Source organism: Thamnophis elegans, chromosome 2 (genome assembly GCF_009769535.1).
Source record: "Thamnophis elegans isolate rThaEle1 chromosome 2, rThaEle1.pri, whole genome shotgun sequence".
Taxonomy (NCBI): Eukaryota; Metazoa; Chordata; class Lepidosauria; order Squamata; family Colubridae; genus Thamnophis; species Thamnophis elegans.
The window spans coordinates 66247710-66271081 of record NC_045542.1 but is presented as its reverse complement, the minus strand read 5'-3'; the positions used below and the strand labels follow the sequence as shown (position 1 = coordinate 66271081).

Here is a 23372-nt window from a genome sequence, read left to right as displayed (position 1 = left end):
ATAAGTGCTGAAAGGGGAATGGAGGTCGGTGGGAAGACTCTTGGCGGAGAAATAAAAGCAGCCGGACCGCCGGAACAGTCCCCATCTCTCGAAGTGTCTCCATTGAGAGTCTGGGAGGGGGGGGGGGTTAGAGGCGCGGTCGCCGGTCCCTTTTCTTTGTTAAGGGAGGGGTCTACGCGGTGGTAATGGGCGGCAGCCTCGCCCCTATGCTGCTTTGTTGGATAGAATAGTTATTTTTTGTTCCTCTCCTTTTGAGTAAATCTCATACATATATATGTATATTCCCACAGTTAAAAAAAAACAAGCTGAGCGAAATTGTTATTTGCTCATTCACCAACAGCCAATTGATTTTTTTTAAAAATCTTCACATGGGCTCTTGCAGCTTCCATTAAACAAAGGGGTTGTGGTCTTCTGGGAGAGAAATATATAAAGGCTCTTCTAGTCTTAAAATTGCCATTAAAGCTGGGGAAATGTGAACATTTTGTATTAAAAATAAAGATAAAGAGCCCCTGTTCTTCTGAGATGGAGTAAGGGCAGCTAAGCTGTGGTAGTAATAATAATGGCACGCTGAGTAGAATTGAAGCAAAATGAGGCTCTTGATGAATTAGCAGTTTTTAAAATGAAGTGAGCTGTTCTAAAACAATTTTTTTTTTTTGATGGTTAAGAGAAATGGATGCTTTTTGGGGATAGATGTTTAACCTCCCATTTTCCAGCTGGCACTTCTAGAGGGCACTGGGTTGGGGAAAGCTGCCCTAACTTTTGTTGCCAAAGAAACTGGATGATTTTAAAAAAGCGTTGATGAGGTCAAGAAGATGGGCAAATGGAAAAGAGACGCAGTGTTCAAACAATTGATTTTAGATAGTGGTAGAAAAGAGAAAATGGTTTCCAAGTGCAGCTGCTGGCAACAGATGATGTGAAAGGTTATAAAACTTAGTTCAACACAGATATTGCAATTGATTGTGACTTGGAAGTGTGAGGAAATGATGCAGAGATCCACTAAATGCACTCTGGCTCTGTTTCGCATCTGCTCCACTTCCACCCTCCCCCTAAAAAAAAAGACAAGAGCTAATGCTTGGGAGTTGTTTCCACTGCAAGAACCAAACAAATGGATGAGATGATTCAGCTGACTCTTTAGTAGAGGCAACTGAAGACGAGCAAATGCCCTTGTTCCATCATGGCGTTGAGTAGCTGTGTTCTCCCAAGTGGGCTTTTGGACCCAGTTTGCAAAGCCAATTAACACAGACTAGAGATTAAATGACTTTATTTGTGCAAATAAAGTGTGGCAGGAAAAAAATGTTCCAAAGCACGTACACTCTAAGCCAGTGTTTCTCAACCTTGGCAACTTGAAGATGTCTGGACTTCAACTCCCAGAATTCCCCAGCCAGCGAATGCGAATGCTGGCTGGGGAATTCTGGGAGTTGAAGTCCGGACATCTTCAAGTTGCCAAGGTTGAGAAACAATGTTCTAAGCCTTGGATAAGCTTAGGATGGATTCTTGCAAGGAAACAAAATTAAAACAATTTTTTTCCCTGTACAGCTTTGTTCACAGACACCCATGCCTGTGTGGCCTCTCATCTGGATTACTGCAATGTGCTCTCCATAGGGCTGACCTTGAAGAGGATGTAGAAGCTCCCAGGTGGCGCAGAATGCAGTTGCATGGGTAGCGAATGGTGTCAGATATTCAACATATGTAACACACCCCTGCTACTTGGGCCACATTGACTGCCAGTCTGCTTCCAGGTGCAATTCAAGGTTTTGGGATAGATAACTGGGAGCTAACAAACAATACTTTATTTGCACACTTTATTTGCACAAATAAAATCATTTATTTTAAAGCCCTTCATGGCTTGGGAATGGGTTACCTAAAGGTCCATCTTCTCCCAGTGATTGGTTTCTGTCCAGCTCAATCTGTTATGGGTCCCGGGAGATTTGTCTTCTCTACTGCAGCCCCATTCTCCCCTTTGAGATTAGGATAAGCCTGTCTGTCCATGCTGGCCTTGAAGCCTTGGCTGTATGCCAAGCCTGGGGCCTCCAGTGGAATTGTTTTTAATTTTTTTTGTGGTGTGTGCTGCCCAGAGTCACTTGTTGAGACTACATCTATGGAGATTCTCAATCATCCAGGTCATGGTTGTCCCAAAGCTGCTTTTTTCCAAGAGGCAACTGGACTTCCTTTGTTTTCCCTCTTGAAGACATTTTGCTTCTCATCCAACAAGCTTCTTCAATTCTGAAGTTGTTGAGACTATAAAAATAGGATGGGTATAGAAATCATACCTATCCTTCCATTCCCCTCCAGCACCATCATCACTACTGATGAGGTTTCTTGGATGAGAAACAAAACATTTTGTTGTTCCTCAAGAGGAGAAAAAAAGTCCAGTTGCTTTTTGAAAAAGCATCTTTGAGACACAACCATGACCTGGGTGTCTTGAGACTCTCCACAGACTATAGAAACAAAATAAAATGCCATAAATTAGGTCTTTGACCACAGTGATGTTTGTTTTACTGCCCCTTTGTTCTCACCATAACTGTTAATAGGAACCTACAATTAACTTGTTCTCAGCTTATCTCTTTCCTACGGAAATTGTCTGTCAGCTCCCCGTTATCTTGTTCAGTAATGGGCAGAACAATCATGAGTGTCTTTTCCTCCTCCAACTCCAGCTGCACATGGAACCACAACAGCTGCCTCCCTTTTTATTCCCATGCATTCTATTATCTCTGTTATCCTTCACAACTCTAAGCTACAAGGGCCTCTCCTGCAAAAAGGTCATGGTTGAAGGGGATAGCTAAGTAAACTATTTCAACAGCTGGGCAGAGGAGGGAATAAAATACATTCTTGATCAAGCAAGGGGGAAGGGATGGGATTTTGTGATCCTGGTTTACTATGTGTATAAAAAGCTTTATTATGTGAATTAAAATTGCATTTCCATGTGATGTTCTCTAACTTCTACATGTACATCCTGTACACCGAGGAGGCTCTCCTGTGAATTTTCTTAAATTTCTACCTTCTAACTACATAACCGGTTTCCTTCAGCCACTGGTACATTCGCCAGATGCCTTTTCACACAGCAGCTTTCTTCAGCCTCGGCACATCCTTTCTCTAGAGGTAGCCAGGTTGGCTGGAAACAGTGAAAGGTGCATTACAAACACATCTAACTACACAACATGAACATCAGGAAATCGTCTTGTGTGGTGTACTAACAGTTGCTATTAATGATCTCAAAATGCTTGGGTACGCAGGCTGACAAGACCATGAGGCTGATCACTCAGATAAGAATTGGGGAAAATAAAGAAAACCAGGGGTGGTGTAGTTCTCCTGTGGATAGTCCTAGATGTATAAGTGTTGCCCTTGGGTTACCAGGTTGACTTTGGGTACTTGCTTTGGCATGGCAATTACTAGATCACATATTAGTAGTTAGCAACCCTTTGTATTCTTTTTTGAAAAAGATTTTACTAGGATGATGGGCCAAAGGAGCCCAGAGATATTCTGGTAAAACCAGACAACTTTATTCAACACAATTTCCCATGAACTAGGAGAGAAGGTGACAATATGGGTTGGACCATGTTATGGTTTAATGGATACTAGAGATGTTGAACATTTACACATCAAAGAAAGTACTGAGTGGCATACCAAAGGGCTCTGTTTTAGGCACCTTGCTATTGAATATATTCATAATTTAATGACTGTTTTAAAATGTTATTATCTTTGCAGATGATATTAGGGGGTTGCAAAGTCTTTGGAGGACAATTTCAAGACTGAATGGGATCTAGTACAATGGAACATTGGGCGAAATCCAAAAAATAAATTTCAGTAGAAACACATTTATTTAAATTTATTGGCTGCGCAACTCTAGTGGAGTCTGGGCAACATACAAAATTTAAAAATCATAAACGGTGAGAAATGTTAAATCAAAAGGCAGCCCAGGATAGAATATTCACAAAGCAAAACCCACAAAACAAAAGAGGAGCCATTAACAATGAGAACTGTCAACCCCAGGCCTGGGACCAGAGCCAGGATTTTAAGGCTTTCCAGACTCCCAGGAGAGAGAGAAAACCATCCTTGTCTCTTGGGAGGGAGGGCAGGAGAATGCTGTTCCAGTAGATGGGGGCTGTAACAGAGAAGGCCCACTTCGTAAGTCTCACAAGATAACCATATTTAATGGAGGAGACCTGAGTGCTCCTGCTCTGCTTCATTGCATTGGACAGGCCGAAACTTGGAGATAAGTGGTCTCTCAAATATCCAGGCTCCATGCCATGCAATGCGAATGAAAAGTGTTACACTTAGGTACTGTGTTTCCCTGAAAATAAGACAGGGTCTTATTTTCTTTTGACCCCTGAAATAAGTGCTTGGCCGCCTTATTATTTTTGAGGTGCAGGAGGCAGCAAGCGTGGTCACCTCATGGGTGCTGCTGTGTTGCAATATTTTTGGGGAGGGCTTATTTTCAGGGGAGAGTTTATTTTAGCGCATGCGGTCAAAAGCCCGATTGGGCTTATTATCCGGGGAGGTCTTATTTTCAGGGAAACAGGATGGGGAAATTGGAGTATAGTGAAGGATGACAGAGTACATAGAAATATATATCTGAATGCCAGTCACATAGAATATGGAACAGGTAAAGTTGGTCCAGAAGACATGGCACAAGAGAATGGTTTAAATTATATGGGAATAGATTTTGGTCAAGAAAAATTTCCTAAGCTGCTAAGCAAGGGAAGGGCTGGATAATCTCCTGTTGGGGATATTGTCGTTGTTAATTCATGCATTGGATGAGAGACTGCATGGGATAAGGGTGGTCTCTTCCAAACCTGACCTTCCGTGTTGGATAACTGCTGCCTTGCTTATTATATCCTCAAACCAAATTAGATTAGAGACTAATAAGGAAACTTGTCCTCCTAAACCGTCTCTTGGAGTGATTTGTGTTGAAAGGAAAGATAGGATATATGGTAAATGTGATGTATTATTGTAAGTTTTGCAGGGATGCCTCTGTCTCTCTATGAGTAGTAGTAGTTCCAAGCAGTGTATATGCATATACTGTTAGTGGCTTGGACTCCTTTCTGCATTCAATGTAGCCTGAATCTAATAGTTGCTGATTCTGATTCTTGTTGTAATTAGTTGATGTTTCATAGATAACAATTCACAAATTGGCAGAGATAATAGGGGCATAAGTAAGATCAACACTAATCTAAGGAACCTGTGTTGTGTGCCAGTTATTAAATTTGTATACCTCTCACAGATAAATATGCATCGATGCTTTCTGGGGTAACAATTAGAGAGAAGAAAAGCTCCCATTTCCCATTCAGAATCTCCTTTATCACATTGTAGATTCTGGAAGGGCAAAGCCTCCTTATTCAGAAAGCTAATTGCTTCTGCCTCCCTCCCACCGCCCCATACACACACACACTGGTGTTTGTATATATCGTAGGACTGCTGGGTCAATTTCTTTTGCCATATTCTTTTTATAGGCAGTAATACTTAGAGGAGAGCAGAAGTGTGAATATGCTTTAGATGAAAATGAATCAACAGTGTGTATAGGAATCTAATTTCACTCTTTTAAACTGTACCTTGATCTGGGTCCATCTGGTTTTCTTTGGAATGCAGCTGCTGGCAGTGTGCGGTTTGAATGAGGTGGTTTACCTTGGCCACAGCAAGTTGCTTTGCTCTTGACGTGGGCTCCCTAAAAGGTGAGTTTTGTGACACCCTAGCTATTATTATTGTACGTCCTTTCAGACATGAATATTGTTGTAAAAGCCTTTGACAATAAAGTGAGGGTAGTAGTATCAGTGAACAGATGACGGCGTATTTGGATTTCCTTGTGTGTTTTGTCAGTACAGACTTCAATCCCATTTGCATCCAGTGTCATCTTCCAGAATTGGTAAGGAGGATAGTCACAGTCTCTCTCTCTCTCTCTCTCCCCCCCCCTCTCTCTCTCTCCCTCTCCCTCCCTCTCTCTCTCTCTCTCTCTCCCTCCCTTCCTCTCCCTCCCTCCCCCTCCCTCCCCCCTCCCTCCCCCTCCCTCCCCCCTCCCTCCCTCCCCCCCCTCCCTCCCTCCCTCTCTCTCTCTCTCTCTCTCTCTCTCTCTCTCTCTCCCCTCCCTCCCTCCCTCCCCTCCCTCCCCCCTCCCCTCCCTCCCTCCCTCTCTCTCTCTCTCTCTCTATTTATATAATGAGTTGTCTTGGGGGTCCAGCAGTAGGTATGGTTTGTGTCACCTTGGTAGTGCTCCTCTTTTTCAGGACCAAAGTGAAAACTACAACCTGCCAAGCCATTCAGACACATCCCACCCGCCTGGAGCCTGTGAATGTGAAGATGGATGACGGTGGCAGAGCTGCTAGCGGAACCTCAGTTTCGCAGACCAGTGGGGTGGCAACTGCTTGTCCCCCTGCTGCCAAGCAAAAGGGCAGCAAGCCCCCCCAGCCACCAAACAGGGTTCCCAGCAAGAAGCAGCCAGCAGCCCCTGTAGCTGCTCTTCCTTCGGTTCCTAGTGGAGCTTCCAGAACACTTGGAAATGGACCTGCTCGGAAGGCCAACATGCAGCAGCCAAAGCAGCCGGCATCCAAGACTAGTAGTAACGTTGACAACTTGTCTGCTAGAGCGACAATGAAAAAGACAACAGGGGACAAGGCGAGTGGACTGAAGCCTTCGGAAAAGACAGCTGCGGAGAAGGAAGTGCAGCCGAAACCCCCAAAGGTGACCACACAGCCCACAGGTATGCTTTGCCTGTTTTTCAGCATGGGGTAATTAATCCTGGACTTGGTTCATTCCTGCATCTTTTGAGGATGGCTTTAGTCCTGTTTTTCAAAGTGTACTAAATGTTCCAAAGTTAATGATTTTTTTTTAATTCAGAAAAAAGCATTGAGAGCCATCTAGTATTAACTGTTGGGAAGAATGCAAGATCTCTTTTCCTAGATCTCTAGATACTTTTTTAACTTGTAATCAGGCAAGCAGTATTCCCGGCATTAAACTGTGGTAGACTAAATTCTGAGGATGCGGAATCTTCCTATTTTCTCTGATGTTTCTCTAAAAGCCACGTGATACTGTTTAACCCTGTGAAAAAGGAAGCCTCCCTTGTCCTACATTCATTAGATAACCCTTGCATGCGTTCATTGCAATTTGTCAGTTGTTAAAGCTGTTGCCTTTTTTTTTCTTCTCCCATCAGCACTTCCAACAAAGCCCAGCAGAGCTGAACAGACTAAAACTTCCAGGTATCGGCTTTGGGTATCAGTTTCAGATGCACCAGTCAAAGAGTTGGGACTTTAAATGTTCTGTACGGTTGGGCTAATTTGCGGAGTACACTTTGAAGTTTAAAGCAGAGTCTTGGTGGAGGGAATAGTTGTGAAATTATGGTGGGAGCAATTGTTTGTACATCAATATAATGTATTCCTTCAGACAGGTCAGGTTGCATATATGAAAGCATACGCACGTGTCCTATTAAATCAGTCCTTGTAGCATATGAGTGTCGTGTCTGTATCTTGTTAGAAGCCTGGATTTTTGCAGGGCCACTCTGCCCATGGCACCACTGTCTCTCTTGACATCAAAGCAATGTGATATGACCCCAATTAAAAGCATTAGAAATAAAGAAGGGAATATCGCAAACAGTGCACAAGCTTATTTAGATCAGTAATGTAGTAAGAGTAAATCATATTAGTAGCCGAATGGAGGGCTGCCAGCTTATTGATGTTAAAGCCAAGGGACACCTCTATAACAAGGCAAACCACTTAATTGTCTAGTATACAAGTGTACATACTATTGCATACTATCATTGATGCAGTTGTAAATCTAATGAGGGGCTCTAACTATCCACAATCAGTGGATAAAAGTATTAAATAAGCTGTTCCAGTGCAAGGGCTTCCGTTTGGTGGGATCCACTGTCCTGAGCCCAGATAGCTGGACTGTTGTGTTCCTGGCCTGGAGTGCTGCTGATCTAGGCTAAGTCTAATGTTATCTTCATGACTTAGTGGTGGACCAACAGGCACAGGGGTAGGGTACAACCGGTACGCCCTAGTACGGGTGTACCGGTGCCTGATGGGAGCACCAGGTACCCTTCTGGTGGTGCTCCGGAGGGCCCACCCACCTGCCCACCTTCCTTACCTGTATTTGAGACAATCAGGGCTTCTGCGCACACACACGGAGCATACAGTACCTGCGTGATGCTCCATCGAGCAGCTGGAGCATCGCGGAGCCATCGCAGGTAGTAAGTACGCATGTGCATGCTGAGCCTGTGCATGTGGTGGACACCCGGCCCGCTGCACTGTACCGGTTGCACCGGGATTCGGAACCCACCAATGAACAGGCATATCTGGTTAATAACTCCGATTGGTTAGGCAAAGGCTGCAGTGCCACCCTATCTTAAATCTGCCTTGGTGGATTTTGGGCCCATGGTTGGAAAGAAAAGCTGGTGTTGATGTCTTGAGACCTTATACATAAACTGAGTTCATATTCCTCAGATAGTGGGGTGTGAATGCCTATGATTTAGATTGGATTGGTTGCTGATGTACCAGCTACTGTGCTGCCACCAAAATCCTGTGCTGGGCTCCTGGATTTGTTCTTAGGCTTATGATGGAGAGTTCTTTCACCCATCAGTGCTGAAGAACTTCACTTCTGTGACCAGGAGGCCATGGCAATCATGAAGTTATCCTGGGAAATTCTAGGCCCTACACATGCAGAAGGACAGATACGGTAGCCCTTGTTTGACCTCAAAGCAGACGTCCATATGTAGAGGGAATTTCTATTATCCCTTAGCCATGATTAGATCACATCCTGGACCAAATGAAATTGGCAGTCACCCTTTTGGATTATATTGTGGTCTTGCCATGTTAGTTGAGACTCCTTTTGGCCTGTGACAATAAAGTGGATAGGATGCTTTCCAGGGCATAGCCTCTGCCTCTTGGGGGCTGGCTCCTTGTCCTACCTGCATCTGTGACTGGGGAAGAGGTGCTTATGTGAATCTAGGAGGTGGTCAACATTATTAGGGACGTGGGGCTGCCAGTAGTTTGAAAGGGGGGTGAGAAAGAAGGGCTGGGGTCAGGAGGCAGTGTGTCAGGCAGGAAGACCAGGATTACACCAGGACCACATGTGAAGTTCCAATTAAACTGATTTTTTGCTTGTGCCTATGCACAGGAATCTACTCAACTAAAAATTAGCACGATTTTGGCCCTAGAGTAGATAAAAATTAATGGGATTCAAGGGAAGTTGGATTTAGTTTGTGGCTATCTAGAATCTCTAGAGCGGTGGGTCTCAACCTTCCTAATGCCGCGACCCTTTAATACAGTTCCTCATGTTGTGGTGACCTCCAACCATAAGATTATTTTATGCTTTCCATATTTTTTGAAAATATGTGTTTTCCAATGGTCTTAAGCAGCCCCTGTGAAAGGGCCGTTTGACCCCCAAAGGGGTCCTGACCCACAGGTTGAGAACCACTGATCTAGACTGATTTCTCTTTTGATTCTGCTCCCATATTCTGCCACTCCTTCTCTTACACAATGCTTCTCAGCCCCAGCCTATTGAAATGGCATCCTGGTTAGAATTCGATTAGCTCTCTCTATAACAGACTTCTGCAAACAGGTTAAAACAGAGCTTTTTCATATAATGTTTGAAGATCCAACACCATTGATAGTTACTTTTGTTTATATTTGTTTTTCTATTATGTTATTTTTTTACTTTGAAAGATTTAATCATATATATGTATATCTGTGTGAGATCTTAATTGGATTGAAGTGAGATATAAATGAAATAAATGGCGAAACACTAACTTAGTGGTACAGTATTTAGCCTCATAGTCTCTAACGCATTACAGTCATTCTGATAAAGAAGGAATATGTAATTTTGTCACATTTGGATTCCTTAGAGAAGCCCACCAGATTAGCTAATTCAGCCTTCCTGCAACTTGGTGCCTTTCAGAAATGTTTTTGACTATAGCTGAGAATTCTCAATCAGTATGCAAAACTGGAGTGGTAATTAACACATCTAAAGGGCATCAGGTTAAGAAAGACTCGATTAAACCACACCCTGAACTGTATTGGGGGTTGTGCTAGTTGTGTAGAAGTGAGGTGGTTTTCTGAAAGAGAAATCTCAGTCCAGCCTTAAATGCCAGTCTCGGAGAATGTAGTTGGAAACAAAGGTTTGGGCAGAGATCAAACATTCTGAAATTCTAATTGCTCCAAATTAAAGATAATTGAATATGCACTCCGATTATATTGCTGCAACCTCACATTTTTTAGCCTCAGCAAAGATTGAGAGGAGATGGGTGAACAGTAAAGCGATAAGAGTAGGTTAGAATATATGCCAGATGCAGGGAATCTGAAATGACTCCAGTTCAGATACTGAAAATAATTGGAGGAAATGGCTCCATTGCTATTTTGTGTTTTTTTCTCCCTTGCCCCAGTTTATTTGAATACTGGAAGATGCCATCCGATGCAAGAGGTAGGTGGGCAGCTAGAAGGAGTATATTTCAAGCTGTTAACCAACATGGAAACACCCCATCTGGTTCTTAATCTAATGTCTGAGATAATTGAAGGTTTTTTTTTTAAAAAAAACTGTAGTCCTTTTCTTTTTACTGCAAGCGATAAAAGCTGGTACTTTCAGGATAAACTTGGCTCATAGACTCTGAACTGGCAAAAGCTTCGAGTGCATTTGTATTGAGGCACCAGATTGCTGAGACAATTGTGCCTTCTATGTTTTCTAAGGGTTTGGACAAGGTTTTCTGCTGTGCATAATTGTTTGCTGTCTGTTTCAGGACTTGGTTGCCAGGAACAAAGAATTCAACTGCATCCTCTTTAAACAGAACTGCCACTAATGATAAGAACCTGGGCAAACATAAGCCGACACCACCATCTGCTGGTCAGGCCACGTCAGCGCAGCAGCAGAAAAACCCACTGGCAACACAGAGAGGTATGTAGCCTGTGGTCCCAACACAAATGCTTTACCAAAACCTGAACTTTGCACCGTCTAAATGGGAAAGGTCTTATTTCACAGAAATATTAGATACTACATGTAACTGGGAGTGATCAGGCTAAAGGCAGGTCATTATATAAATGTTATTTCAATACTTTTACAGTGATGTTTGTTTTCAAAACATACAATTCAAGGATCATAACTCTCTAAGATCAATCTACGTTGCAAATGGAGTATCAGGGAGGCAAAGGGTAGCTTCGCTAAGAACACCTAGTAAGCAGTGGTGGGATTCAAATTTTTTACTACCAGTTCTGTGGGTGTAGCTTGGTTGGACTGGCATGGCATGGTGAGCGTGGCAGGGGAAGGATACTGCAAAATCCCCATTTCCTCCCGATCAGCTGGGACTTGGGAGGCAGAGAATAGATGGGGGCAGGAGCAGTCAGAGGTGATATTTACCGGTTCTCCAAACTACTCAAAACCTCCGTTACTGATTCTCCAGAACCGGTCAGAACCTGCTAAGTACCACCTCTGCTAGTAAGTTCTTGGCAGGGTTTTCCCACCCCTTAGATAATTAGAACTATGTTCCCATTTCATCATTTTCCTCTAATGCTTTCCAATGTTTTTTACTTCAGCTTCCATAATTTCCAATCATTGTGGCTTTTTTGAGGGGGGCACGTAGCAGCTTTTGTTGGTGTGACTTCCGAAGAGATCGTGCTGAATTCTAACTGCCATAACAATTGGCTAGCAAAACCACAAGTGATGTGGAATAGTTAATATTCCACATCTGGATAAGTTAGGGAGGTCACACTCAGCATTAAATACTTTAAAAAGTGCAGCTTATTCCAAAACGGACTTGGGGCCTGCCAAGTACAAGGAGCGAAAAATGACATCCATCGGTAAGCCCATTGAGAAAGGGACAATGACCACTGAAGCATGGCCACTATATTATTTTTATGAACAAATCAGTTCTAAAATGGAAGGTCATGTTCAGTTGCAAGGGAATATGAACCTTGAAGCAGGAGGGCAGCTGTAGTTAGAAACAAGCCTTAGGCTACTGGAGGGCTTTCAGGCATTCTGCATAGATTACGTGTAAAGCTTTTCGAGTCCAAACAAATATGTAAAATGTCTTTTCTTACTCCAGATGCCTCTAGAGCTGCCACAGTTTTAAAGGCCAAGGTTTCAAGCTCCAAATCCTCTGGGAAGATGACACCTACCTTAAAGCATCCCAAACACTCGGCCTCCAAATCACAATCTGAGCAAAATCTCGGAGAGAGAAACGTGGCTGCACCTATGAAAAGCAGGCTTGCAACAAAGAAGATTTCAGACCCCGGTAAGCCCCAAATTCCAGCCAAGGCAACTGGTGGGAGTCTCCATCCAACCACTCTTCCAAGAGCTGTTGCTTCTTCTCCCAAACCTCTGTCTCCTTCAGGCAAGAAGCTTCTGAAGAAAGATACTCCTTCCAGTCGTGAGCAAGTATCCCCGCAAAAGAAGCCTCAAGAGACCATTGCCAAGGAAGGGAATGGCAAGAAAACCACCAAGGAAGCAGAAAGTGCTTTGAACAAGGATACAAAGTTTCTAGAAAAGTTGGAATCAGCAGCAGCAGAAGAAACTGTTGACCAGCCACTCTCCCAGGAGACTGCAAACTGTTGCATAACAGCAGTGGGGACGGAGCAGATGGAAGCAGGAGACTCAGAAGAAGGCAGAGCTGAACAGACAAACATAAATGCTTCAGAAGGGCTGCCTCCAACACCCCTTGAAGCACCTCTGGTTTGCCCTGAACCACAAATTATCGGTATATCCTCTGTTAGTGAGATGCCTCACTTGTCCACTGCTGATGTCCTGGAGGTATGTTGTGGTAGTAGTGATGAAACACATAATTTAGAGCCAGAACTCCCTTGTGAAATATTTTCTCCCATTCAGTTGGAGCTCTCTCACCAAACTTTTCCAGCAGAAACCTTATGGCATGAAGAAGGAGGCATGGACTCTGAGCATCTCAGAAAACAAGCATCTCATTTCGATGCTCCAGTGGCTATTGAGCCGCCCCATTTCTTGCACAGCCCTGACACATCTTCTCTTGATGTACATGATATTTCAACAACATCCTTTCCAGCTGAGGATTCCCAGATTTTAATACACGAGTCCATTCCTATGCTTGAGCGATCTCCTTCTTCTGAATCCTTGACCTTAGAGTCTGAGTTGCTTGAAGAGACTCAAACTATAAAGCTAGTAGTTCTGGCAGAGCCACAGGAGGAGTCCAGTCTTTCAGCAGAGCACTCTCTCTCAGTTAGCCAGTTTGACCCTACCTTAAAAACTGTAACAGAATCTCTAGCAGCCGGCCACAATGACAGCACTGAATTGGTGGAAATGATGAACAGGGTATTGAATTTGGGTCAGAACTCAGAGGAAGAACTGCAGAAGGAAGTGGCATCTCTAGAGGTAGGAAATGCAAGACTGAAGAGCCCCCTAGATCTTGCAACTAAAGATAGTGAGTTTGCACAGAAAATAGCCCCTTCTCAGCAGGTGGATGATGTGCATTGTGTCCCCACTCATGCTGAAAATGAAGAGCTAATGGAAGTTCTCCAAGTAGCAGATCATTTAATAATGGGAGCAGCTAATCAGTACCAAACCCGTCTCCCTGTGTTTGTGGCAGCAACCTCAATTCCTACACAGTTGCCTGGAGAGCCCTTTGCAGGCTATGATGATCAGTCTAGCAGCTTAGATGAATATCCCACCATTGGAGAACTTGAGGACGATGCAGTCATTCCAGAAGAATGCATGAGTAACATGAAGCAAGAAGAGGCCACCCAATACGAAACTCCAGACTTCTTGTTTCATCCTTCAGGGGAGCTCTCACCAAATAGTGGTACTGCTCAGCTGTCAATGCACAAACCTCAGAGCTTGCCTTTGAAGAGCTTGGAGTTGTTACAAGAATACCCAACTGAGTTGACTGAAATGCCAGAGTTGCTCTTAAGTAGCACAGGGCTGAAAGCTCTGTCCCCGGAGAAGGGGGGCTCATCTTCCAAATCCAGCACCTTAAGTGGGCCTGATCTGGCAGGTAAGAGCAGCAGTGAAACTAGCACACCTGAAGAGCTGCGGGAGTATGACAGTAGCTCTGGAGTGGAGTCCAAGTCAGATGAGAAACTGGAACAAACTTGTCATCAGCTCCTGAGTCCCTTGGAGGACCTTCCTGGTGAGCTTGATCTGGGCATCCACATGGAAAAGGGAGATGATGAGGCAGAGACCCTGCCAGCAGATGAAGTCCTTGGAGACCCACCTACTGAACCCACTGTGTCCTCCGAGGAGGAAGCGGAACTGGACGCAGATCTTCTGAAGGAAGCAGGCTTTCCCAAAACAGTATGCCTCTTGACGTCACCTCTCCCAACCAAGTCCCATTTGCCCCATTCGGTAGATGAGTCAGATGAACCAGGTTCTGGTGATGCTGGCACAGAAACCCCAGCCTCGACCAACTCTGCAGCTTCCTGTGATGTTTTCGGTGCCTTCCATCTCCATTCAACTGACAGCTGTGGCAAAAGTCCTGGGCTCTCTTCCCTGGACAGCGAAGAGCATTCCACTGAGGGCGCCAAGGAGACCTGTGGCAAGATCCCCATGGATTGGGAGCAACACTTGCATCTCACCCCAACGCCCTTGAAGACTGGAGGGCATGAAGAAGAGTCGTCACAGCCTTTCCCTGCCGCTCATAGTCTGGCTGCAGGTAATGTATAGAAATCCTGCCCTGTCTGTGTTGGATGGGCCAACCTGTGGTATGTTAATGTGCAATAGTATCCTGTAGGGAAGGGAGATGACTTCCTTCCTCCTTGTGTATCTGTTCCATCTATGTCTCTAGCCAAATGGGCATTTTCTTGTTTTTGTGTGTCTTAAAATCTTTTCTCTCAACTTCTTACAGACTTCTTTTGGAAAAGTTGTGTATATTTTAGTGCTTTTCTTAGTGGTGGTGGTAATGGTGGGAATAAACTTCTTCTTAGCCTTTCAATATGTAAAATAAAGCATCACTTTGTCTATCTGATGTGGCCTGTATTGTTTTTCCAGGGAATCTGTCTTCTCCACCTACCCGTCCATACCACTTGCAGTTTTTAACTTGGAAAGAAGGGTGCCAAATAAAATAGCTGTAATGATTTGTCTCTGAAGTCCCACCAAGATGTTGTGGGTATAAGAAAGAAAATAACAAATAGCATCTAGAATGCAAACATTTTGCTATATATGAACTGGAAAAATACATGAGTGGCATGTGGGAGAAGCAAACTTTATTTAGAATATATGAATAAGTATCAGGAAAGTTTGATCCATCGGAATAGCCTGAGGTCCTCGTCCTGCTCAGCAGCCATGAGCTCCTGGGGGATGACTTCTTTAATTATCCTTTGATAAAGGTTCTTTTTTGCAATTTCTTCATGCCATTGGATTTTGCATCTTTTGGTGCATTAGGCTCCGAGAACATTTAGAGCAGAGATCTCCAACCTTAGCAACTATAAGCCTGGAGGGCTTCAACTTCCAGAATTCAACTCTCAGCAAAGCTGGCTGGGGAATTCTGGGAGTTGAAGTCCTCCAGGATTAAAGTTGCCAAGGTTGGAGACCTCTGATTTAGAGAGCAGAGCAGGGACTAAGCAACATAATAGTGTTAAGAGTTCCACAAAATGCTTGGGCTGTTAGATGTTTTATGGGGCTCACAATTAATTTGATTTAAGTTGTCCAGCAGCCTGAACCTACCATTCCTCTGGAATCATGCACATTTCTGTTTTTAGTAGGCAAATATCCTAACCTTGGGTGGATTCATTAACATACTAAGCCAAAACCAAACATGCCATATTGACATTTAGGAGAACACAAACCCAGCCATAAAAAGCACATTTATTGTCTATACCCTAGAAATCAGGGCTAAATTTAATAGATTTTTGATTGAATGTTAAGAAAAAAAATCCCCACAACAAAAAGAGCTGAACATAAGAAGCAAATCATTGAAACTATCATGTTTCTATCACAGGAAGTCTAGACAACCATTTGTTAAGAATACCCTGCTTTACTGGAATGAACAAAAGGTTGATTAGCTTAAAAGTCCCTTGCTAATTAACCAAGGCAAATTTCCTTTAATGAAATCTCAGTCTTTAAATGTAGTAAACAATCACAATTATTCTACAGGAGATAAATTGCATCTAGATCTTTTCAGGCCATAGATGTACTGGAATAGCAGGAAGGCCATTGAGGAAAACTCACATTGTAATTTCCTGTCATAGCATGTTTGTGGATGCAAAAATGATTCAGCTTTGATATCTACTTTAGTATTCATAATAAGATAAATAATTTCAGACTAATTGGTTTGCTAATAGAAGCTGAGAAACAAATTAAATCCTCAAGTCCTTCAACTTCTCTTTGCTTCATTATTGCTGGTTGGTAGAACCTGGAACCAAGCAGTCTATAGATAAATTAGATCCTGGTAAAATGAAGTTTTAATCAGTCCTGAGAACCTTTGCATCTCTCTGATTCTGACAAAGTTTGAGGTGATTGTTGTGAACAGTTCCTAGGGGGGGAAGCGATTCAGGAAGTAAAGGGTTGCTGATTTTATATATACCGTATTTTTTTGGACTGTAAGACACACCAGAGTATAAGACGCACCTAGATTTTGGAGAGGAAAACAAGAAAAAAATAGTTTTTGGCCTTCACGCGTCTGGTTTTTGCCCTCCTCAGCCCCCAGTAGCACTCTGCAGGGCTCCAAAACCCTCTGTCCTGTTTTTGCCAAAAATTGGCCTGCTTTCAGCCTCCCAACCCCCCCCATGCATCATGTTTGTGCCCCCCCAGTCCCCAGGAGCACTCTGCAGGCCTCCCAAAGCCTTCACGCATCCTGTTTTCACTGAAAATGGGCCCATTTTTGGTGAAAACACAGGACATGCAGGGCGGGGGAGTTGGGAAGCTAAAAACAGGGCCGCATTCGGTCTATAAGACGCACAGACATTTCCACCCACTTTTTTAGGGGGGGAAAGTGTGTCTTATAGTTTGAAAAATATGGTATATATATATATATATATATATATATATATATATATATATATTATATATATATATATATATATATATATATATATATATATATATATATATATATATATATATATATATATATATATATATATATATATATATAGGTCTTCCAAAAAGTTAGTCCTAGCAGATCCCATTCATAGCCAGTGGAGCCAACTAGCAGTACGCAAGCATGCAAAAATTGTACTGGAGACATGCCCCAATACAATCTCTGAACCCATTTTAAAATGAATTAGTTGGGACCACAACATTTATCAGCCGAGCATTGGCACTATAACTGCAATGGAATGTATTTCTTGCAAATCTGAGAAGCATCTCCTTTTTTCCCCCCTTTAAAATCTAGTCTCTTTCCACTTTCCCTTTTCTTTTTTGTTCTTGTCTGTCACTTCCTTTGTGTCTGTTGTGACCGCTACCAATCCTGAGGGCCATCCTTTCCAACCCAAGCTCCTTGCCCTATTTGTAGGTGACAATGGGGCTGGCTTGCCCTTCCCCTGGGATCCATGTCCACCAGAGATCCTCTCCACTATCTATGAAGTAGAAAGTGGTGCTGAAACACCTGGCCCAGATGAAGAGGATGGGAGCCGTTGCTTGCGTGCCACCTCCCGAGAACAGGCTCTTCAGCTAGGAAACATCCAGGCTACAGTCGTACAGCAGCTAATCAGCCGAGCCCTGCTCTTCCCAACAGAAGCACCTCCTGGGGCTGTCAGTGGGAAGGGGGCCATGAACAGCGAAGCAGAGATTGGCAAATGGACAGAACTGATCTCCCCTTTGGAAGAATCTCGAGCCAGCATCACTTCTGTGACAAGCTTCTCCCCAGAGGACATGTCATCCCCCCATGGGGATTGGACTGTGGTAGAGGTAGAAACCTTCCACTGATTATTTCCCCCCTCCCCCTCGCAAGTTATATATAAGGCATTTTTTTTTGTAGGCGAACCACTACTTTTCATCCAAGTGTATCTATTAAATGTCCAGGAAGGGTCAAGTATTAGCTGACTGGAGATACTGCTCTCCCCTTAGTCTTCAGCAGCTAATGGTAGGAGTAGTTAAGCACTTGTGAATCATAATTATTTTTGCCCCTGGCAGTTTTAGGCCTTAGATTGTTTTTGGTTCAGTAGAATGACCAACTTTTCATGTTTGGGACTTCCAGGGCATACATTTATTTCCAGAGGGTAAGGCCCACCTTTTTTAGTCATAACATGTGATTGTGCCAATTATTGATATCACCATCTGTCAAACATGATAAAAATAAAGCTCCCTCCCCCATATACTTTGATAAGTGCCAGGCTGCTAATATTTGATTTTTTTTTGTCATAGCAAACTTTCAAAAGCAAATTTCCTGGCAAAGATGTTTTACCTTGAGAGTTTTTTTTTAAAGAAAGGAGCATCACACAATACACTTAGGATGAGACCCAACAGATGAATTTGTATATTATCAAACAGCCTGGATTTGCACAATCTGTTTGGTACAAGGACATGGATTAATTCAAAAAGTAGCTTAAATGGGTTGTGTGAATGTAGCCAGCATGGAAGAGAAATTTACAAATGAGGACATCTTAAGTGTTTTTGAATGATTGTTGTATCTACTATTTAGAATGTGATCACTCTTGTCTACTTCTATGAAGTGGACAACTCCTCAACATATGCAATCTATACAGGGGCTGGAAGATTCTTTGGATTCAAAGGGAGATGCACTTTAGCATCCTAAACAAGACTAGGTAAGAAAAAGCTGCTAAAGAATCGGTTTTGGAATTTTTTTTCAGATACAATTTTCAGACCACTTGAACTTCTTATCTGAAATGGAAAAGTTTAGAAAATGTAGGGACCAAGTTTCATTTTGATGCAAGAGATTCTTATATTTGTTCTAGCCCAAGCTCCATGTTATGTAGCTGTAGGTAACTCCATTTTTTTTTGTCTTTGTGACAGGGGGTATGCTTGCCCAAGTAGAGCTGTGTGTGTGTCATTGTGAGGGGCTTGATCGGGGCCAATGCAGTGGTGGGATGAGGAATGTCTGGCACAACTCTTTCCAAAGGGGAGATTTGTGAATTACAATTCCAAGCTGCCTCTTGTCAATTTGTTTAACTGTTCAACATTAAGACATTTTTCAGTAGCACCTAGAGAGTCATAGATTGGCAGTGAAACCATGCTAATTTTGCTCTGGCATTTGTTAGTAAGAGTAGTATGAAACTGCACAGCAGCTACAGGATGATGTCCAGCAGCATGAATAGATAAACAGACTCCAATCACACAACAGCAATTGCTTAATGGTTCCCTTTTGCCCTGCTATATTTTTTTGTTGGTACCACATTTGAGAGTCGACATTAAACTGCCTAAATTCAGAGCAGAGATCTCTAAGTTAGTCTGCCCTTCTAACCCACTACCAGATAAACAATGTGAAAAAGCTTTTTCTAATTGCCATATTAAAAAGAGGTACTGTACTCATGAAGCTAATCTGTTGCAATACTGCTGCTCTCCTAAAAACTGAATGTGAAATGTGTTTTTAAAAATGTTCATCTCAGTAACTCTGCCATCTTCCTATACCTGCCTTCCCAGTAGTTCCACTAATTAACATTGATATGGAGCCTTATTGTCTGTAACAAAGTATTAATGTGTGCAACTTTTTTTTGTAACGTAGAAAAGTGTGATAAATTATAGTAGATTTTTGAAATAAAAATAAATTTGAGGTTATTCTAGTGTCCCTCTTTGAAAATCATTTGGTTTTTAGTCAGAATGCAGTGCAAAAATTGGGTACATTTTTAATGGCTCAGGGCCTCTTGAGTCTATCTAAAATAAGGTAGTTGATTACTTGACTAATTCTTGAGAAGCCACTCTGCAGATTAAAGTTCTTCTGCCGAACCAGAGCCTTGTTAAAAGATACAGGCCAGGTCTGCTTTTGTGTAGATAACAAATGACTAAACTGCCATGGCTGTAACTGTGCTTTAAATTTATTAAAATTCTAGGTAGGCTCAAAGAAGTTCACAATCTGAATTTTCAATACTACAGGTGAAACTCAAAAAATTAGAATATCGTGCAAAAGTTCATTTATTCCAGTAATGCAACTTAAAAGATGAAACTAATATATGAGATAGACTCATTAAATGCAAAGCAAGATAGTTCAAGCTGTGATTTGTCATAATTGTGATGATTATGACTTACAGCTCATAAAAACCCCAAATTCACAATCTCAGAAAATTAGAATATTGTGAAAAGGTGCAATGTTCTAGGCTCAAAGTGTCCCATTCTGATCAGCTAATTAAGCCATAACACCTGCAAAGGGTTCCTGAGCCTTTAAATCAGTGGTTCTCAACCTGTGGGTCAGGACTCCTTTGGGGGTCGAAGGATCCTTTCACAGGGATCGCCTAAGACCATCAGAAAACACATTTTCAAAAAAATACGGAAAACATAATTTTATGGTTGGGGGTCACCACAACATGAGGAACTGTATTAAAGGGTCACGGCATTGGAAGGTTGAGACCCACTGCTTTAAATGGTCTCTCAGTCTGGTTCAGTAGGAATCACAATCATGGGAAAGACTGCTGACCTGACAGTTGTGCATAAAACCATCACTGACACCCTCCATAAGGAGGGAAAGCCTCAAAAGGTAATTGCAAAAGAAGTTGGATGTTCCCAAAGTGCTGTATCAAAGCACATTAATAGAAAGTAATGTAGAAGGGAAAAAGCGTGGAAGAAAAAGGTGCACAAGCAGCAGGGATGACCGCAGCCTGGAGAGGATTGTCAGGAAAAGGCCATTCAAGTGTGTTGGGGACTTTCACAAGGAGTGGACTGAGGCTGGGTGCATCAAGAGCCACCACACACAGACGGATCCTGGATATGGGCTTCAAGTGTCGTATTCCTCTTGTAAAGCCGCTCCTGAACAACAAACGACGTCAGAAGCGTCTTACTTGGCTAAAGAAAAACAGACCTGGGTCTGTTGCTCTGTGGTCCAAAATCCTCTTTTCTGATGAGAGCAACTTTTGCATCTCATTTGGAAACCAAGAACCCAGAGTATGGAGGAAGAATGGAGAGGCACACAGTGCAAGAGACTTGAAGTCCAGTGTGAAGTTTCCAGTTTGTGTTTTGGGGAAGCCCATGTCATTGCTGGTGTTGGTCCATTGTGCTTCATTAAGTCCAGGGTCAATGCAGCCGTCTACCAGATTTTGGAGCACTTCATGCTTCCTTCTGCAGACGAGCTTTATGGGGATGCTGACTTCATTTTCCAGCAAGACGTGGCACCTTCCCACACTGCCAAAAGCACCAAAACCTGGTTCATTGACCGTGGGATTACTGTGCTTGATTGGCAGCAAACTCACCTATCTGAACCCCCTAGATAATCTATGGGGCATTGCCAAGAGAAAAATGAGAGACATGAGACCGAACAATGCAGAAGAGCTGAAGGCCGCTATTGAAGCATCCTGGTCTTCCATAACACCTCAGCAGTGCCACAGGCTGATAGCTTTCATGCCACGCCGCATTGAGGCAGTAATTGCTGCAAAAGGGGCCCAAACCAAGTACTGAGTACATATGCATTTCAGAGGTCCGATATTGTTCTATGTACCATCCTTATTTTATTGATTGCATGTAATGTTCTAATTTTCTGAGATTGTGGATTTGGGGTTTTCATGAGCTGTAAGCCATAATCATGACAATTATGACAAATCACGGCTTGAACTATCTTGCTTTGCATGTAATGAGTTTATCTCATGTATTAGTTTCACCTTTTAAGTTGCATTACTGAAATAAATGAACTTTTGCACGATATTCTAATTTTTCGAGTTTCACCTGTAGGTACTCATGATTGCATAGACATGTGGCATTAAGTCTTCTTCCATGGCGGAAATCTCTCTCTAGCCCTTTTCACTTAAGCTGCTGTACAATTGTAACAAATGTCACTTGTAGAGCAAAAGTAGCTGAGGTAGTTCTAATTCTTTAACTGGGATTAGTCAATAAATCAGAGTAAGGGTGAGTTTAAAAGATTATACCAATCACACTAAACTTGATACAGCATCTCAACCTCAGCCTGCTGATAGAAAATGAGAATCTCGAACTGCAGGAGGAAGGGACAGTAGCGGTAGTCCTTGACTTGCAACCTTTTGAAGTTACAGCAGATATAAACCAGTTCCGACGTTCCAGTGCCCTGCCACGTGATCGCATTTTGGCAACTGATCCATCTTTACAGATGTTTGCAGTGCCCCATGTTCACTACAGATGGCTACAATTTCCTTTTTTGCCATAAAAGGGGGCTTTATTTCTGGGTTTTGGCAAAAATGTCCAGTTGGTGAACAATAAGTTTGCTTCACCACCACCACAAAAAAAGATGGGGTTGATGTCATGGGTGAATTGCTTTACAATCATTACAACTTATGACTCTTAATGGGCAGACTCCATTATGGTTGTTAAATACAGTACTATCTGTATCGAATATTCTGATCTTTGCTATCTACTTTCCTGTACTAAACTAATTGTGGTAAACCTTTGCCTGGGGCCTAGAAGAGTTTTCAGCCTTCCATACGTATAAATCATAAAATGGGCGATATTCACATGTAGCTTGCAAAACCTAAGTATTTTTACATGTTCTGCTACTAAGTTTGTGCTCGGTTTCCAAAATGTCTCTTTAAAGCATGTAATGTGCTATGCATGCTTACTACGTAGTCTTTTAGTCATTGGTCATTCTCAGGGAAAAGCTCTCCATAACAAAATAGGAAGTTGTATCATGTTTTCCTATTCCTTGCCTTTTTTTCTTCTTCTTCTTCTTCACTAAATCAAGATTAAGCATTGTTAATTGTGAACTGTTCAAACACTTGAAGGCAATTTCTCAAAATGGCTGCAAACACAACCCTACACCTGAAGCTGATTTCCTATGGAAGCTTAGCAGGCATGTGAGATGAGTTGAAAGGTATATGTTTGAAATGGAGTTTACCTTTGGAGCACAGCGAAGGTATTTATTGGAAATCTTTGCAAGAGATGGTATCAGCCCTATGATTGTCCACATTGAAAAATATTGAAAAAGAACATTAAAGAGTTCTGCTGGATTATATTGTAGCTATGCCCAAATCAGCATCCTATTTGTGCAGGCAATGCTCCAAGACAAACTCCCATCTCGCCCTCAACATCCATGTTCTGCTTCCAAGTTGGAAATTCTTTTTCAAGTTATCATGGGGCTAATAGCAAGGGAGAGTCCTAGTCTCTCTAAAGGTGGCACATTTAGGAAAGGAAATTCAACCAATTCATTGTAGCACATGATAAAATAGTTCTGAACAGCACAGGACTGTCCATCATTACAATTAGATGCCCCTGAGTAATTCGGAGGGAAGTGTCCATTTTTCCCCATCCCAGAGAGAATTAACAATGTTTGTGCTTCTCCAGTTCAATAAAAAATTGCAATGCTTCCACCTCAAGTTGGATACTTAACTGTTTTTGTAATAAGGCATAGCATGATGCAGGGACATCTCATA

The 23372-nt window shown here is 42.6% G+C and overlaps 1 protein-coding gene across 1 annotated transcript; it reads left to right on the top strand.

Annotated features, from left to right (window-relative positions):
* Window positions 1-5634: 5634 nt before the first annotated feature.
* On the top strand, window positions 5635-19547 carry PRR36 (proline rich 36). Its single transcript, XM_032239032.1, has 6 exons — window positions 5635-5669; window positions 6219-6691; window positions 7142-7187; window positions 10718-10872; window positions 12017-14587; window positions 17387-19547. The coding sequence occupies exons 2-6, from the start codon at window positions 6292-6294 to the stop codon at window positions 17797-17799; spliced, it is 3585 nt and encodes a 1194-aa protein (XP_032094923.1). The 5' UTR covers window positions 5635-5669; window positions 6219-6291; the 3' UTR covers window positions 17800-19547.
* The last annotated feature ends 3825 nt before the right edge of the window (window positions 19548-23372 follow it).